At 46.0% G+C, this 19,553-nt stretch overlaps 1 protein-coding gene across 1 annotated transcript in view; it reads left to right on the top strand.

Moving 5' to 3' along the window:
- The window catches only part of LOC118384019 (dedicator of cytokinesis protein 2-like), a 158,357-nt gene that overhangs the window by 11,630 nt on the left and 127,174 nt on the right, over positions 1-19,553 (top strand). Inside the window, exons 7-21 of the mRNA XM_052508022.1 lie at positions 493-628; positions 2,947-3,104; positions 6,041-6,122; positions 6,282-6,417; positions 6,581-6,656; positions 6,757-6,833; positions 6,982-7,232; positions 7,871-7,969; positions 8,389-8,461; positions 8,635-8,738; positions 9,101-9,281; positions 11,255-11,352; positions 11,448-11,537; positions 12,036-12,136; positions 14,941-15,075. Of these exons, the coding sequence (XP_052363982.1) occupies positions 493-628; positions 2,947-3,104; positions 6,041-6,122; positions 6,282-6,417; positions 6,581-6,656; positions 6,757-6,833; positions 6,982-7,232; positions 7,871-7,969; positions 8,389-8,461; positions 8,635-8,738; positions 9,101-9,281; positions 11,255-11,352; positions 11,448-11,537; positions 12,036-12,136; positions 14,941-15,075 (1,797 nt within the window). The remainder of the gene's footprint in view (positions 1-492; positions 629-2,946; positions 3,105-6,040; positions 6,123-6,281; positions 6,418-6,580; positions 6,657-6,756; positions 6,834-6,981; positions 7,233-7,870; positions 7,970-8,388; positions 8,462-8,634; positions 8,739-9,100; positions 9,282-11,254; positions 11,353-11,447; positions 11,538-12,035; positions 12,137-14,940; positions 15,076-19,553) is intronic.

Raw genomic sequence — 19,553 nt, forward strand, 5'->3', positions numbered from 1 at the left:
TACCACTTTATTACTGTATGTAATCAGCATCGTTAATATTATTGATATTATATGTAATATGCATAAGTATTCAAGGAACATTTTCATTTCCAGTGTACAAACTTGAAGATGAATTACATTTTACAGGCGACCAAAAATAAATAGCTGAAAAGCCATACTTCCAATAAACCATGCCTCCAATCTGATAGGCTGTCACCTCTACAATATATTATTAAAAAGGTTCATAACTGAACCCCTTCCATCACAGAAAGGTGTTTCTGAGGGGTTCCTCAAGGAATCTTTCTCAACTGGAAAAGTTCCGCCTGTGTGGCAACCCAAAGGCTATTCCAGGCACCTTTACTTCTAAGAGTGCACATTATCACTAAAATAGATTATTCTCATTTGGGAGTGTTTCCATCTCTGCATCTGTCTGAGAGATAAACATTTCCCTTTCTCCATCTGCTCCTTCTCCTCCACCTCCTCCTTCTTCTTCCTCCTCCCTGTCCCCTCCAGGATCTTGGAGTTGGACCTGGTGGTGCGCGATGTGAATGGGAACATGCTGGACCCAGAGAACGCCAGCGTGATCAGCCTGTTCAGAGCCCACCAAGATGCCACCACCAAGATCAACGAACGCATCAAAGAGGAACAGGTCAGGTTTGAACAAACCTAATCACAATGATCAATCTCAGCGCTGTAGGTTCACGGGGCTGTTATTCATATTTTTGCTATTTTCACAACTGGAATTATGGGCGCAGTAGCTGGTGGTGGGTTTTGATGAATAAACAAATTGTTGGTGAGTTGAGGCTTGGACCCTCACTGGGCAATCAGAACATGCCCCATGGCTAAGTATATGGTTGCTTCAAGTTGGGTATTTCTTGTTTTGAATGTATCGCATTGTCAGTTAGTCTATTATAGCCTAGTTCGGTAAATAGCCTGCACCATATTTACTAAATATGATGAATATATTTGCAGTCCACATTGTTCTAATTTCACTGCTTCAATATGAAAATACATTCTTAAATATAGACTATAGTATTTGCACTGATGTAGAGGCTAAGCCTACTGTAAATTGCATGGTCAATAAGCATGAAGATTACATTTTGATAAGGCCTAAAAAGACGGATCATTCTAATCAAATGTAATAATCAAATTGTAATAAAAAAACAAAAACAACTACTTGTTTTAAATAGGCTACAGATGTAAGATCTCATTTTGAGCCAGTTTGCTAAAGCAGGAAAATAATCCTGAAGCAACTAGAAATGTCAATTATTATGTGGATTATGATTCATTGGACATTTGTGTAGGGGTTGATACATTTTTCGTAAGGGCAAATCAAGTCTGAAATGTCAAAGTAGAAATGACAAGCTTCAGAAGCCTTTTTAAACCTCAAATACACTACACGTTTTATATTTCCTGCATTGCAACAGGGTGACCAAATTAAGATCCTACATCTGTATCTCTGAAAAACAGTTACAGGCACCATAATTGCTCCCCATGGGCTTATAGTACAGAGAAGGCAATTTGGAATATGGAATATGGACTATGGAACTTATATTATGGAGAGTTTTACACAGATCCAAACTTTTCACAGGAGCTAGATGAAGATCCAATATGAAGAGAAAGGGGGCATGTCCACTCACCTTTATACTGCTCGCAAATGTCATGTTTATAAACATTTTACGGATCGTATTTGCACTTCTCCAGATTGCATTGCATTCGAGCCATGACATGGGCAGTGAATATTTGGTTATTAATCAAATGAAACAAAAAAACAGTCCATATTTTTTTTTAACCAACAACAATATTTCGAAGTAGGATCGGGTCAGAAACATGATATCATAAATCGCTTCTCCCGTTCCATGGCACTGTGGGGCCTAAACGTCTTTACGCATAACATTCGCACGTCTATACAAAATTCTAGGCTCCTATCAATTGTATCGTTGCCAATGTGCAAGGCTGATTCTAAAACAAAACTGCCATTCATATGGCATTATAGGATGACTGAATAGGAGCGCGAGTCGGACAAGGGGCGCTCATCGAACATGGGGATGAATAACCTACCTGAACAATCGAAATTAAGTATACAGGTATGTGAATTGTGAATAAGGGAAAAGTATGAGGGCAAAAACCTCATACTTCAAAACATTCTCAGTCGACCATTACTCATAGACTACTTGGGTAATTGTTTATATTTTCTATTTGACCTTTTAATGGACATGGATAAAAAAGACATGCGATGCCGCTAAACCAGCCTTGATTAAGGGGAGGGTAGACTACGCTTGGTTTTTAATCTAATTAAATACAATGGGGGGGGACCAATCGTTTTTTATGGTTCTAAATATGGTATTCACCTGCACAAAAGGCACATCTCTCTTCCATTGGCACTGTGCATCATGGCTGGATAGGCTGCGCTTCCGCTCTCAAATCCATGCCATTATCAACTGGGCTAGGTTAAGTCCTGCTTTTTGTGGGTCTTAAAATTTCCAATTAGCGCTGCATAAAATGGTGGCTTGCGCATGTTTTTAAGGACACACCTCAAATATTTCCACCTCTCCCACCTCAGCACAAGGGAGCTTACGCTAGACAGGTAAATTGCCAAACCTGGCGTTAGAGCTGGAAAATGCCAGTGCACCCGTTTTTACATTACGAAATGTCAAACTAACGTGCATTTGACACGAGCGCCTCCTTAGCCATAGCCGAAAATAGAGCCCAGAGAGTAAGAGAGAAAGAAATACCGAGAATAAGGGAAAGTGGGGTCAGGGTTGAAGAGGTGGAGTTACAGAGATTGGGAGACAAGTGTGGATGAAGTAAGATTGAGAGAGTTGAGAAAGTAGCGATAAAGAGAATGCAAAGAAGACATTGGTCAGACACCATATATGATATCCAAGATTGTAGGCATAGTCAACAAGCCCCTTGCATTTAAGTATACCCCCCCTCTCTCTCTCTCTCTCTCACTCTCTTCTGTAGTCCAACGTTCAGACGGGCCACTCGGTAATCTCGGCCCGGATCCAGTCCTCTCCCACTCACAGCCTCTATGTCTTCGTCCGGAACTTCGTCTGTCGGATCGGAGAAGATTCTGAACTCTTCATGTCCTTATACGACCCCAACAAACAGACCATCATCAGGTCTCTATCTAAATATCCCTCGATCCAGTTCTCTTTAAAAGCGTCTGCTAAATGGCATATATTATTATTATTATTATTCTTTTTACATCCATCTTGTGCTTCGGTCACCCTTCCTCCCTCTGCCTCTATTTATTTCTCTCTCCTCAGTCTCTTCATCCTCTTACCCCACTTTCCATATGTTTTTATTCCTGTGCTGTGCTGTGCTGTGCTGTGCTGTGCTGTACTGTACTGTACTGTGCTGTGCTGTACTGTGCTGTGCTGTACTGTGCTGTGCTGTACTGTGCTGTACTGTGCTGTGCTGTACTGTACTGTACTGTGCTGTGCTGTGCTGTGCTGTACTGTACTGTAATGTACTGTGGTGTGCTGTACTGTACTGTGTACTGTGGTGTGCTGTGCTGTGCTGTACTGTGCTGTGCTGTGCTGTACTGTGCTGTACTGTACTGTGCTGTACTGTGCTGTGCTGTACTGTGTGCTGTACTGTACTGTGCTGTGCTGTACTGTGTGCTGTGCTGTGCTGTGCTGTGCTGTGCTGTGTACTGTGCTGTGCTGTACTGTGCTGTACTGTGCTGTGGTGTACTGTACTGTGGTGTGCTGTACTGTGCTGTGCTGTGGTGTGCTGTACTGTGCTGTGTGTGCTGTGGTGTACTGTGCTGTGCTGTGCTGTACTGTGCTGTGCTGTACTGTGCTGTACTGTGCTGTACTGTACTGTACTGTGGTGTGCTGTGTACTGTGCTGTGCTGTGTGCTGTGCTGTGCTGTGCTTGCTGTACTGTACTGTACTGTGTGTGCTGTACTGTGCTGTACTGTACTGTGGTGTGGTGTACTGTACTGTGCTGTACTGTACTGTACTGTACTGTGCTGTGCTGTGCTGTGCTGTACTGTGCTGTACTGTACTGTGCTGTGCTGTACTGTGCTGTACTGTACTGTACTGTACTGTGCTGTACTGTACTGTGGTGTGCTGTACTGTACTGTACTGTACTGTGCTGTACTGTGCTGTGCTGTGCTGTACTGTACTGTGCTGTACTGTGCTGTACTGTGCTGTGCTGTGGTGTGCTGTACTGTGCTGTACTGTGCTGTGCTGTGCTATGCTGTGCTGTGCTGTATTGTGTTGTACTGTACTGTGTTGTACTGTGTTGTACTGTACTGTGCTGTACTTTACTGTGCTGTGCTGTACTGTGGTGTGCTGTGCTGTGCTGTGCTTTACTGTGCTGTACTGTGCTGTACTGTACTGTGGTGTGCTGTACTGTACTGTGTGTGGTGTGCTGTACTGTGGTGTGCTGTGCTGTGCTGTACTGTGCTGTGCTGTGCTGTGCTGTGCTGTACTGTGCTGTACTGTGCTGTACTGTACTGTACTGTGCTGTACTGTGCTGTGCTGTGCTGTGCTGTACTGTGGTGTGCTGTGCTGTACTGTACTGTGGTGTACTGTACTGTGCTGTACTGTGCTGTACTGTACTGTGGTGTGCTGTACTGTACTGTGGTGTACTGTACTGTGCTGTACTGTACTGTACTGTTCTGTACTGTACTGTACTGTGCTGTGCTGTACTGTACTGCGCTGTGCTGTGCTGTACTGTGCTGTGTGCTGTACTGTACTGTACTGTTCTGTACTGTACTGTACTGTGCTGTGCTGTGCTGTGCTGTGCTGTGCTGTACTGTACTGTGCTGTGCTGTGCTGTGCTGTACTGTGCTGTGCTGTGCTGTGGTGTGCTGTACTGTACTGTGTACTGTGCTGTGCTGTGCTGTGCTCTACTGTGTTGTACTGTACTGTGTTGTACTGTACTGTGGTGTACTGTACTGTGCTGTACTGTACTGTGCTGTGCTGTGCTGTACTGTGGTGTGCTGTGCTGTGCTTTACTGTGCTGTACTGTACTGTACTGTACTGTGCTGTGCTGTACTGTGCTCTACTGTGCTGTACTGTGGTGTGCTGTGCTGTGCTGTGCTGTGCTGTACTGTACTGTACTGTACTGTGGTGTGCTGTGCTGTGGTGTGCTGTGCTGTACTGTGCTCTACTGTGCTGTACTGTGGTGTGCTGTACTGTGCTCTACTGTGCTGTACTGTGCTGTACTGTACTGTGCTCTACTGTGCTGTACTGTGGTGTGCTGTGCTGTACTGTACTGTACTGTACTGTACTGCGGTGTGCTGTGCTGTGGTGTGCTGTGCTGTGCTGTACTGTGGTGTGCTGTACTGTACTGTACTGTGGTGTGCTGTGCTGTGGTGTGCTGTGCTGTGCTGTGCTGTGCTGTGCTGTACTGTACTGTGCTGTGCTGTACTGTGCTGTGCTGTGCTGTGCTGTGCTGTGCTGTGGTGTGGTGTGCTGTGCTGTGCTGTAGCGTAGCACTTGTCATAGATGCTGCACATAGAATGGCAGTTTGACTGACACCAGTGATAATGATGGATACCTGCCTCTCATCCTCACTACTTTTCTCTTCCTGTCCTCCTCTTATTCCCATGTCACCCTGTTCTCAATATGGTTGCAGTCTTATGTACTGTACTTCCTATTTCATTATGAACATAGTAATGCAGAACACAGAGGAGCAGAGCTTGACTAACAGCTAATGGCGACAGCTGTCTATCACTGTCAAACAGACCCATCTATACTCCTCTCTCTCCTTTCTCATCCAGACCAGAGTCAAACTGTGTCAAACTGTGACAGGGATATTTTTGGAAGGTGTGGGCTTTGGATGGCTCGGCAACATTTCCCCAATGTACATGCAGAGCAGATTGATAGGAAGTCAGCGTCAGTCTCTGCTGGACAAGAAAAGTTATATTTAGGAGAAGTGTTTTTGTGGAAGAGCTGAAAGCAATGGATTAGCAATGATTTTTGTCTATGTCCCAAAAATGTTTTTAACATGTGCATTCAATGCATTTAGATTCTTATTGAGGGTTTATTACGTGTTTATAAGACATGTTCTGTTAACCCTTTCCATGCCCCCCCTCCAGTGAGAACTACCTGATCCGTTGGACCAGTAAAGGTTTTCCTAAAGACGTTGACATGCTGAACAACCTGAAGGTTGTCTTTACAGTAAGTCACCACTAGGGAGCACTGTTTGATGCCGAAATGATTCCGAAACCCAAGTTACTGAGGTGGCCACCGTCATATCGTTTAGGTCAGTGGTTCTCAACTGGTTTTGCCTCGGGACCCCCATGTTATTTAGATTTCTCCTCCCTCATACCCCTCCAGGACCTGGGGAATAAGGATTTGAACAGAGACAAGATCTACCTGATCTGTCAGATAGTGAGAGTGGGTCGTATGGAACTGAAAGAGACTGGCACCAAGAAGTGTACCCTGGGCCTCCGCAGGCCCTTTGGAGTGGCAGGTAGGTACTAGTGTATGGCATAGGGTAGTGGGCAGTGTTAACAAGATTTTGAATTGGGATCCACTGATAGTGGTCACGGCTTGACACACAAGTACATTCATATTTTGTACTAGGTGGATCACAGAAAATGTAAAAGAGGCTATTATTTTCTTCTTCTCTGCAGTGATGGACATCAGTGACATCATCAAAGGAAAGATAGAGTGTGACGAGGAGAAGCAGTATTTCATCCCGTTCGTTCCGTGAGTCCTGCCTCCTTCTCCCTGTCCGCCTCTCTCCCCCCCATCCCTACCTAGTTTAGTCATTGTAATGTCGTTGAAATGTTTGTGTGTGTGTTTACAGGGTTGTGGCAGAGAATGACTTCCTCCACTCCCTGCTGAACAAGGTGACAGCATCGCGGGGAGACAGTGGAGGACAAGGTAGTACACACCCCACAGAGTAGCCCAAACGAACCCTTCGTGGCTGATGTCTCTACTGGCTGTTGTTGTTACAGTACTATTACTGAATGGACTCTTCACACTATTCCATGGACTTTATTGTCAACGCTTGCCCCCGTCCTCCCTCCAGGTCTGTGGGTGACGATGAAGGCCCTGGTGGGTGACATCGTCCAGATCCGTAAGGAGTACCCCCACCTGGTGGACCGCAGCACGGTGGTGGCCCGTAAACTGGGCTTCCCAGAGATCATCATGCCGGGGGACATCCGCAACGACATCTACTTGACTCTGTGGACTGGGGACTTTGACAAGTACAACAAGACCACCCAGAAAAACATGGAGGTCATCATGATGGTGTGTGACGAGGAGGGCAAGGCTGTGCCGGTGAGTTGGGCAGGACACGGTGTGTGTGTGTGTGTGTGTGTGTGTCACACCAAATATAAAAACTCTGTCACACAAATAGAACATCTCCTCACACTAACAATATTACACCCAAGGCCATCTGGGAGTAGTGAAGAAGGGATACTGTTTCAGCACTGTATCATACTTTGTATTTCATATGTCATCTGCTGTTTAGGGTTGTTGGGTTCGATGTATCTAGGTGGATGGGCGTTAGTTGAATTGATTGTCGTCGTTCTCTTTCTGTCGTCTCTCTTTCTGTCATCTCTCGTTCTGTCATCTCTCTCTCTGTTGTCTCTCTCTTTCTGTCGTCTCTCTCTTTCTGTCGTCTCTCTCTTTCTGTCGTCTCTCTCTTTCTGTCGTCTCTCGTTCTGTCATCTCTCTCTCTGTTGTCTCTCTTTCTGTCGTCTCTCTCTTTCTGTCGTCTCTCTCTTTCTGTCATCTCTCGTTCTGTCGTCTCTCGTTCTGTCATCTCTCTCTGTTGTCTCTCTCTTTCTGTCGTCTCTCTCTTTCTGTCATCTCTCGTTCTGTCATCTCTCTCTCTCTGTTGTCTCTCTCTTTCTATCATCTCTTTTTCCATCATCTCTCTCTTTCTGTCGTCTCTCTTTCTGTCTGTCCTGTAGAACTCTATCTGTCTCGGAGCCGGGGATCGGCCGCTGAACGAGTACAGATCTGTCATCTACTACCAGGTCAAACAACCACGCTGGATGGAGACGTTCAAGGTCAGTGTGTGCGTGTGTGCGTGCGTGTGTGTGTGCGTGCGTGCGTATGTGTGCGTTGTTGTATGCTTGTGCATGTTGATCAACTGTTGCCCTCTGTGTATACTACTATGCATAGTCTGTTTAATATGTGGTATTGTAGGGCCCTGGTTTTGTGCATTCATGTGACATAGCAAGATTTCATCCTGTATTTTGAGCCTCTTCCAGAAAGGAGAATTACACCAAAACTGAAAGCAATTGTCTGATGATGGTGCTGGACCATCTGACATAAAGAGAAACTGGAAGGTTTGAGGAAAAGGTTTTAAAGAAAGGTTCAAATCCAGGCATGTCACATGATTGCGCGAAACACAGGGCCGTAACAGGACATCATCTCCTGTTGTAATGTAATGTAATGCGATGTAATGTTGTCCTACGTCCTGTAGGTGGCCATCCCTCTGGAGGAGATGCATAGGAGCCACCTGCGCTTCATGTTCAGACACCGCTCCTCTCAGGAGTGTGAGTACACCCAACTCTGGCCTCCCATATATCCTCCCATTGCATCCTTACTTTCTTAACCGCTGAGCTGATTGGACTGGAGGGGTGAAAGCAATGTGACAGGGGGCACGACATACCTCTACTAAATAAATGACCTTAGGTCTGTCTCTCCCCCATCGTCTCTCTTTCTGTAGCCAAGGATAAGAGTGAGAAGAACTTTGCCATGGCGTTTGTTCATCTGATGAAGGCGGATGGAACAGTGCTGCAGGATGGACTTCATGAACTGGTTGTCTTCAAGGTCAGAACTGAATCACCTCTGATTCACACAACTACAGAACGACGGAAACAACTCACATTCATATGGAGAAATGAGCCAGTACAGATTCCCAGTCAAATAGCCAAGGGAACTGAATTATTATCGATTCACAGCTGAAAGAACCGGAGAATTGAATCACATCTGAGTCATAGCCAAATCACCTGGGACACTGAATGATTATCAATTCACAACTGACTGAATAGGCTAAACTAAGTCTTTGGAGATTCCCTGCCAAATGAACTGGAATTATTGATTAAGCGACAAATTGAATGAAAATTAATTACTGTTCATTCGCTCAGTCCCAAACTAAACTGTGGTCTATACCCCCCCTCTCTCTTTCTTAGGGGGACAGTAAGAGGATGGAGGATGTGAACTCGTACCTGTCCCAGCCCTCTACGCGAAACCAGGGTGACGTTCCAAAGGGGGGGACACTGAGTCGCAGCAGTGTAGGAGTCCTGTCTGTCAGCTCCAGAGACAGCTTCACCGTCTCAACCCTCGTCTGCTCCACCAAACTCACCCAGAACGGTGTGTGTGTGTATGTGTGTGTGGGGGGGGGACGACTCAGAACAGACTGAGTGTGTTCTAGATTAGAACAATGTGGGAGGGATGTCATAGTTTTGTCCTACACACACACACACACGCTTCCCCCGTACACAGTTATGGTCTTGCCATACAGGTGCTGTGTAACAGCTGTTGGTGAGGAAGACAGTCCATCATTTTAATGATCACTGTGCTGCAGTATTAATCACCAGTCCAGATGCAAGTGCTTATACAATTTTTTAAAACACAAACACAGGCACGCAAGGACACACACACACAAACAAACACACACACACAAACAAACACACACATACACACACACACACACACACACACACACACACACAGCGTCATGCTGGGGGAAAGTTTTATACATGGAGGCCATTGAAATGTTCTCCTAGTGAGCAGTTTTAATTCAAAACAACGCGTTTGATTAACAAACAAGCTGTAAAATATTGTCAAACCAGCATTTGCCAATTCTTTGTTTTTGTTAACCATAATACCTAATAAATGTCACGGAATGTTTACAACTAACCCAAGCTAACCAAATCGCTAATATCGCTAGCTAGTTCAACTTTGGCAGCTAGCTATATTAGCAATGTTGCTAACTTCTCTTTGAAAGACATTAGAGATCTATTATTCACTTAGCGAATGCAAAGTACCTGGGCCAAGCGGTTGCTTCCACTGAGTGTATGGATAGGAAAGATTTCAACAATGGGGTGCATGGTTTGCTCCACCCCCACAGGCACTTAGGGGGCTTACTTTTTATGCCCTATCAGTGGAGGTTGGCGAGGCATGGGCCGTGGCCAGTCCTGAACGTATTGAGGGTGGACCATTCCTTCCTGGGGAGGTTGAAACCAGGGGCCTATGGTGAGGGGGTACTGATTGGTTGCTTATTTGTCAGGTCGACTGACTCCCATTCTTGTGTCCACTTTTGTTGAAGTCGTCAGTGGGTGGGTCTTTCCAAATTGTCTTTCCTGCGGGGAGGTGGATCTTTGGTGGGTTGAGGAGCTCCTCGCAGAGCGGTAGGTGTGGGACGTTGCAGGCTTTTTCAATCGTTTTGTGGGTAGTTTCAAGTCTCCAGATATGTGGAAGGGGGGATGTATGCCAGGACAGGGAGCCAGGGAAGTAGGGTGGATCGTAGTGTTCCATGGTGGCTACAGTCCCATTAGTTTTCTTTGCAGCCTCGTTTGAATGTCGCGGTTGGGGGCACATTTGTACGGAATGGGGTTAGCGTGCGTTACTTACGGACCCTTCCTAACAATGCAGAGAGAAAACTCTAAATATTATAGAAACATTTGTAACTCAAGGAATAAATACACAATGAGTAAAAAATAACATGGGGTACCAGTATCGAGTTGATGTGCAGGGGTACGAGGTAATTAAGGTAGCTACTGTATGGATCTATACTGTAGGTAGGGGTAAGTGACTAGGCAACAGGATAGGTCTAAATGCATATTCCCATGGAACTGAGATCAAATTATTGGCATGCAAATGCAGTTGGGATGTTTCAGCACTAAAACGAGAAGTAGCCTGCTATTATCCACGATTGACAGATGGCGCATTTTGAAATGAGGTATGCCCAATGTCGTGTTTGAGGGTTTGAAAATGAGAAACATTTATTGAGACAGTATCTTTGGGCGTAGGCGGGCATTGCATTTGAAGGAAGCATTTTATGCATATTCTAAAAAGACAATAGGCTTCTTCTGCCAGTACAAACTGTGATTGAGAAATGATTTTTTTTAAATGTGGTCGATCCGGCACCATACAAAACAGCACTACACCACTGCAGCCAACTGGAGTTCCTGCGCTTCGGTTATTAGGCTTCAAGCCCCCAGAACAACGGATGATTGATTCAATGATTGTTGCGGGTGTGCTGGCCGGGTTTACCGTGACTCAATGACAGGGAGGTGGATGGATAGATTGATGTTTTTTGTCTTCTTCTTTCTCCTGCTCAGTGGGTTTGCTGGGCCTACTGAAGTGGAGGACTCGTCCTGAGCTCCTCAAAGAAAACCTGGAGAAACTCAAGATCATCGACGGAGAGCAGGTTGTCAAGGTGTGTGTTGTTCGTGTGTGTTATTTGGGTATGTGTGTGTTTGTTTGTGTGTGTGTGTGTGTCATCTTATGGACTCTTCTCCCCTCCCTGTATAGTTTCTCCAGGACACTCTGGATGCTCTGTTCACCATCATGATGGAACACTCCCAGACTGATGACTATGACATCCTAGTGTTCGACGCCCTGGTGAGTGTGTGTGTGGGTGTTCTTGTCTCTGTCTGGTATTCTCTGTCACTGTTCTTATCTCTGTCTGTCAGTCTGTCGATCTCTGTCCTTATGGCTCTGTCATTCTCCTTCGGCATAGACATGTCTTCCTGCTTGTTGCTTGTCTGTGTGTCATTTTGCCAGTGAGGCACATCTCTCTCACCTTATCAATGTGTCTCCCTCTCTCTCTTTCTCTCTCTCTCAATTCAATTCAATTCAATTCAAGGGGCTTTATTGGCATGGGAAACATGTGTTAACATTGCCAAAGCAAATGAGGTAGATAATATACAAAAGTGAAATAAACAATAAAAATTAACAGTAAACATTACACATACAGAACTTTCAAAACAATAAAGACATTACAAATGTCATATATATATATATAACAATGTACAACAATGTAATCTCTCTCTCTCTCTCTTTCTCTCTCTCTCTCTCTCTCTCTCTCTCTCTCTCTCTCTCTCTCTCTCTCTCTCTCAGATCTATATCATTGGTCTGATAGCAGACAGGAAGTTCCAGCATTTTAACACGGTGTTGGAGGCCTACATTAAACAGCACTTCAGCGCCACGCTGGCATACAAGTCAGTACTACTTCCTGTGTCCAACCCCTCCTCTTCCCCTCCGCCTGTCTGCCAGTCTCACTGTCTCTCAGAGGCAGCCTCAGGAGTGGCTGAACTCCTCTTTCACATTGATAGTCAGACTGTGGAGGTAAAGCAGCAGGTCCTATCGATAATGACTCCTCATGCCACACTCATAGTGACATTTCCACAGGAGATGACGTGCACATTGATTTTCCACTGTTGAGTGACAGTGCATATACAGTATGTCATCATTATCACAATGGTTCCACGTGATGGTAGTCTAGATGGTGGTGCTGGGTTCAGGTGAAGGGTCACTGTTGAAGAAGCTGTGCTGATGCTGGGTGTAGTGCATTAATCGTGTGTCATTGTGAATGCTGTAGGCCATTGAGTAAGTAGCCAGAACGGCTCATAGGACCTGTGCCTGTAGGTTTGCAGTAGAAGTCAATGGACGGATAAGCCAATGGACGGATAAGCCAGGATAAGGTGGATTACTAGACCGTGGTACTTTACTCAAGGCTGGCCAGAATACTTGGCTCACTGAGTCTTAACTTCAACTTTACCTTCGCCTCTCTGCTACTCAATTCAATTGCTTTATTGGCATGACGTGCCAAGGCAATATGTACTCTCTCTCTCTCTCATTCTCACTTTATCCCTCTCTCGTTCCCTCTTGACGTCTCTCCCCGTCGCTCTCAAAATCGCGCACTCCACCTCTCTCTCTCCTCTCTCTTGCTCTCCATGCTGTCAATCTCGCTCTCCCCGCCCTCGTCCCTCGTCCCTCGCCCCCCCATCTTGCTCTCCCCGCCCTCGTCCCTCACCCCCATCTCGCTCTCCCCGCCCTCGTCCCTCGCCCCCCATCTCTCTCTCCCCGCCCTCGTCCCTCACCCCCATCTCCCTCTCCCCGCCCTCGTCCCTCGCCAACCCCCCATCTCGCTCTCCCCGCCTTCGTCCCTCACCCCCCCATCTCGCTCTCCCCGCCCTCGTCCCTTGCCAACCCCCCATCTCGCTCTCCCCGCCCTCGTCCCTCGCCAAACCCCCCTCGCTCTCCCGCCCTCGTCCCTCGCCCCCCCCCCATCTCGCTCTCCCCGCCTCGTCCCTCACCCCCCCATCTCGCTCTCCCCGCCCTCGTCCCTCGCCCCCGCCCTCGTCCCTCGCCCCCCCCCATCTCGCTCTCCCCCCCCTCGTCCCTCGCCCCCCCCATCTCGCTCTCCCCGCCCTCGTCCCTCACCCCCCCATCTCGCTCCCCCGCCCTCGTCCCTCACCCCCCCATCTCGCTCTCCCCGCCCTCATCCCTCACCCCCCTCGCTCTCCCCGCCCTCGTCCCCACCCCCCCCATCTCGCTCTCCCGCCCTCTCCCTCCCCCCATCTCGCTCTCCCCGCCCTCATCCCTCACCCCCCATCTCGCTCTCCCCGCCCTCGTCCCTCACCCCCCCCCATCTTGCTGCATGAGCCTCCACTTTGGAATAAACCTATGCTGCATGATAGGGTAGTGCTTGGGGTCTGCATACAAATGACATCACTGTAGTCCAAGACAGACAGGAATGTACACCGTACCAGCTCTTTTCTGGCCTCAGAGGAAAAACAAGCCTTTATGCCGGTAATATAAACATATTCATTTTTATTTATTTATTTTATTTTTAAATTTGACCCTCTTTTCTCCCCAAATTCATGGTATCCAATTGTTAGTAATTACTATCTTGTCTCATCGCTACAAATCCCGTACGGGCTCGGGACAGACGAAGGTCGAAAGCCATGCGTCCTCCGAAACACAACCCAACCAAGCCGCACTGCTTCTTAACACAGCGCGCATCCAAACCCCACCCAAACTCCCAGATATTTGTACGTCTTGACATGCTCTATGGAATTTCTCTCACAGTCTCGCGTCAGAATTAGACATTCGGTCATGTTTCTCAATCGTCAAATTTCGAAGTGGTTCCAAACATCTTAAGGTTAGGTTTAGGCATTAACTCCAAATTTGTAAGGGTTACGGTTTGGGATAGGCTTAAAAAAAACCATCTCAAAAACAACTTTATCGCTGGATTCAAACATGCAACCTTTGGCACCAGAGGCAGACATGAGACAGAGTTTGTTAGAAAACCATGTCAGTCATACCTACTTGAAGGTAACACTGCTCGCTGTTGCCCCTAGTGGTCGGTTTCCGCGTCATCACCCGACGTCCTCAGACATGGATGGGGACATCGAATTCTGACTTTATGACAGGTGACCTGGCTGGGTTTTCAGAGTGTTTAGCGTTGGAAAATACCATTCAGAACAAGCCGTACAGATTCTGTTCAATGACGTTAAAAGCTGTTTTGAGCTTTTTCAAAAGCCAAAGTCAAGCTGCTGCTACTTGAGTAGAGAACAGTGCCATCCGCGTAATAATTTACATCAGCTGTTTCAGTCTCCCTAAGGGGTCAAAACCGAAGCTTAATCAGTGCTAGCCATGCCGTTATATAAAACTCTGTTGTCTAAATACGAGGCCACCCAATGTCATCCTCAGATTATCTTACACTTATGGACTTTTTTTGTTGTTGTCTTTATCCTTCTGCAAAAAAAGAAGGGGAAAAAATTCCGGACCGTTATAAAAGGACTGTTATTGTTTAAGAGGCTTTGGTTGTTTTAAATCCAGTTAGGCAACAAGCCTATGCACATTTTTGGGAGCACTATGGGACATAAACCTCGTCCTCTGGGCCCAGTGTGCTGTGGTGTGTTTGTGTTATGAACAATTTAATTAACACTTTGAAATTAAGATTTGTCTACTCTTTTTTTTCTCTCTCCCCCTGTCTCTCCCACCTCCCACTTCTCAGGAAGTTGATGTCGGTGTTGAAGAGGTATCTGGATGTGTCCAGTCGAGGGGAGCAGTGTGAAAACTACCTCCGCACCCTCAAAGCCCTGGAGTACATCTTCAAGTTCATCGTCCGCTCACGCATGCTCTACTCCCAGTGAGTCTGCGCATGTGTGTGTGTGTGTGTGCGTGTGCGTGTGTGTGTGTGCGTGTGTGTGTGTAATCTAACTCTTAAAAGCATGCACACAGTCCACACACACACACACACACACACAACACACACAAGACACAAGACACATACACACATGGACACTCTTGTTTACACTCTTGTACATTACCGAGCTAATTCCCAAAGACAGCTTGATCTGAAAGACGCTGATTGCAGCAACTAATGTTGCTCACAAGCGTTGATGATGAAGTGGCGTTTTCAATGAACACCTAATGACAAAATAGACCCAGTGCTGAACGAGCAGCTGCGGATAGAGGTGAGACGCTGCCGCACAGAGACATATGATACGTCAACTCTTCGGGAAGGCTGCTCCATATGATAATCAGAAACAACATGAATTAATAACATCACATCATTTGATCCTGACAGATTAGTAGCAGAACACAGGCTCTAAGGGCTCGGGCTGTGTTGCTTGTTTCGGGAAGTGTGTGGTGTGTGGTTATCTGTTGGCTTGTCAAATTGTTTCAGAAACCATATGCAATGCATATGTATTCGTCACTGCTCTCCCTGGAGGGATGCTAGACCGATGGATTGCTCCAGTTCTTCACTCTCAGGTCTGCCAAACTACTTCAAAGAAAGTTGAAACTTTCTGAATTTCAGGTCTACGTAACTCATCCCATATGAGTAGCCTAGCCAGATACTCAGTATTCAAGAGCAGCGCATGCAGCACTGTCCTGTAGCTTAATCTGTAGTACTGTTCATATCCTACACTCATCAATGATTTATCAGTTTGAATCTGAAGTTTCTCAAGTCCTAGTTCCGATAGTTCAGATTTCTATAAGTAGAGAATGTATTAGATGTTCTCTCTCTCTCTCTGCCCTATCCCTTCTTTCTTTAAACCTTGCTTTTACCTTTCTTTCCCCTTCTATAACTTTCCTCCGGCCTCAGTCACACCTCTTTATTTATCCCTCTTTGTTCATCTTACTGCCTCTTTCTTAGCTCTCCATCTCCCTCTGGCCTCTACTCCCTCCCTCCCTCCCTCCCTCCCTCCCTCCCTCCCTCCCTCCCTCCCTCCCTCCCTCCCTCCCTCCCTCCCTCCCTCCCTCCCTCCCTCCCTCCCCCTCCCTCCCTCCCTCCCCCTCCCTCCCTCCCTCCCCCTCCCTCCCTCCCTCCCTCCCTCCCTCCCTCCCTCCCTCCCTCCCCCCCCTCCCTCCCTCCCTCCCTCCCTCCCTCCCCCCTCCCTCCCTCCCTCCCTCCCTCCCTCCCTCCCTCCCTCCGTCTCTCCTCGTCTCTCCTCGTCTCCTGTCCATCTGGTGTGAGTAGCCCATTCATTCTGTTGTCCCATGGCGGTGAATGGTGCATATGGGTAGCAGTAGAGTTACAGTAGCTATCAGGGTGAGCAGTGTTAGGGTCAACGCCTGGTCCCAGGCTGTTCTCTGATAGGGCCCATAGGGCTTTAGGCCCAGGATTGTGAGGCCCTACTCTACTGTACACTCCACTCTACCACTATTCTACAGGATCCTGCAGGGGTAAAAGGGTGCAGAGATCCAGACAGGAACATGCCACTGGGATCAGAGATATCTGTTGCGCACATGTGCGTTGTGTCGTTGGGATCGGGTTAGCATAGGATAGCAGTGTGTCTACCCTGTACCCGGCTGTCATGATTGTCTGCGGTGGAGTCTCAAATATATACTGTTTATTGTGTGTGTGTGCGTGTGTGTGCATGTGTGTGTGTGTGTGTGTGTGTGTGTGTGTGTGTGTGTGTGTGTGTGTGTGTGTGTGTGTGTGTGTGTGTGTGTGTGTGTGTGTGTGTGTGTGTGTGTGTGTGTGTGTGTGTGTGTGTGTGTGTGCGTCATAGCTACAGTGGCTTGCGAAAGTATTCACCCCCTTTGGCATTTTTTCTGTTTTGTTACATTACAACCTGGAATTAAAATGTGATTTTTTGGGGGGGATTTGTATGATTTGATTTACACGACATGCCCTACAGCTTTGAAGATGCAAGGTATTTTTTTTAAATCGTGAAACAAACAATGTTCCACTGGTGTACAGCAATCTTTAAGTCATACCACAGATTATCAATTGGATTGAGGTCTCGGCTTTGACTAGGCCATTCCAAGACATATAAATGTTTCCCCTTAAACCACTCAAGTGTTACTTTAGCAGTATGCCAAAGGAAAACAAGGCAAAAACAGATTCCTCAAGCTCACAAAATAGCGTACTGGAAGGGGTCATTGTCCTGCTGGAAGGTGAACCTCTGTCCCAGGCTCAAATCTCTGGAAGACTGAAACATGTTTCCCTCAAGAATTTCCCTGTATTTATCGCCATTCATCATTCCTTCAATTTTGACCAGTTTCCCAGTCCCTGTCGATGAGAAACATCCCCACAGCATGATGCTGCCACCACCATGCTTCATTGTTCTCAGGGTGATGAGAGGTGTTGGGTTCGCGCCAGCCATAGAGTTTTCCTTGATGGCCAAAAAGCTCAATTTTAGTCTCATCTGGCCAGAGAACCTTCTTCCATATGTTTAGGGAGTCTCCCACATGCCTTTTGTCGAACACCAAACATGTTTGCTTATTTTTTTCTGGCCACTCTTCCGTAAAGCAGATACTCCAATCTCCGCTGTGGAGTTTTGCAGCACCATCAGGGTTATCTTTGGTCTCTTTGTTGCCTCTCTGATTAATGCCCTCCTTGCCTGGTTTGTGAGTTTTGGTGGGCAGCTGTCTCTTGGCAGGTTTGTTGCGGTGCCATGTTCTTTCCATTTTTTAATATTGGATTTAATTGTGCTCCGTGGGATGTTCAAAGTTTCTGATATTTTTTTATAACCCAACCCTGATCTGTACTTCTCCACAACTTTGTCCCTGACCTGTTTGGAGAGCTCCTTGGTCTTCATGGTGCCGCTTGCTTGGTGGTGCCTCTTGCTTAGTGGTGTTGCAGACTCTGGGCCCTTTCAGAACAGGCGATATATATACTGAGATCATGTGACAGATCATGTGACACTTAGATTGCACACAGGTGGACTTAATTAGTTAAATAATGTGACTTCTGAAGGTAATTGGTTGAACCAGATCTTATTTAGGGGCTTATAGCAAATACGTATGCACGCACCACTTTTTTTTAACAAGTTATTTTTTACATTTTACTTGACCAATTTGGACTATTTCGTGCATGTCTATTACATGAAATCCAAATAGAAATCTATTTAAAACCTGTTTGGGATAGGAGTCCCACTAGCGACAACTTCCGGTGAAACTGGAGGGCAAGCAATTCAAATAAATAATCGTAAAAATAATGGATATTAAACATTTAGGTGCATATAAGTGTATTTTATCGGTTGAACGCTTACATTCTTGTTAATCTAACTGCACTGTCCTGTTTACAGTAGCTATTACAGCGAAAACATGCCATGCGATTGTTTGAGGATGGCGCCCCACATCAAAATATTTTTCCACCGGCACAGGTTTCATACATTCACAAATAGCGATTTAAATATTCACCTACTTTTTTAAAATCTTCCTCTGATTTGTCATCCAAAGGGTCCTAACTATAACATGTAGTGTCATTTTATTAGATAAAATAAAGTAAAATAATGTTTCTATTTACTCCACAAATACTCTGAAATGTAAACAAACTATAATACTTCTTACTGAAAGAAGTATGTTCAATAGGAAACCGATTTGAGCAAATCCCTGTACTAAAACGGATATTTTTGATTTGTTTTTGAAGTTACAAGCCTGAAACCTGCTGACACCATGTGGACACCATGTGGAAGCCATAGGAATTGCATCCAGGGAGCTAATTGTCAATAATACATTTTACTTGCCATTCTAAGAGGGTAGACTCTCTCAAAAAAAAATCTGGTTGGTTTTTCTTTGAACTTTCTCCTACCATATCTATTGTGTTATATTCTCCTACATTATTTTAACATTTCTACAAACTTTAAAGTGTTTTCTTTCCACTGGTACCAATTATATGCATACCCTGGCTTCAGGGCCTGAGCAACAGGCAGTTTACTTTGGGCACATCATTCAGGTAGGAAATTGAGAAAAAAGGGGCATAGCCCTCAGAAGTTTTAATTAAATTACAGGTTGCAATGCAACAAAATAGGAAAAAACGGCAAAGGGGATGAATACTTTTGCAAGGTACTGTATGTCCATTGTTTGTGCGTTTGCGTGTGTCTGTGTGTGTGTGTGCACTCAGCCACACAGGGGGATTATGGAAGACAATGCTTTAGTAATCACAACGCCACCCGGTACTCTCAGAGTCATGTGATAATAACCCTGTGTGTCACAGTCTAATCCAGGGTTCACCATCTGGTGGCCTGCGGGCCATATTCGGTCCTCGGGTTATTTCATTTGACCCCTCAAGTAATTTTTTTTTTTAAATAGCAGCAAATTGCCTCAAAGTTATTTTAAATGTGGAAATCTGTTCTAAAGTATTCCTGTGCATAATAGAGAGATACAGTGCCT

This window comes from Oncorhynchus keta, chromosome 4 (assembly GCF_023373465.1).
Source record: "Oncorhynchus keta strain PuntledgeMale-10-30-2019 chromosome 4, Oket_V2, whole genome shotgun sequence".
NCBI lineage: Eukaryota > Metazoa > Chordata > Actinopteri > Salmoniformes > Salmonidae > Oncorhynchus > Oncorhynchus keta.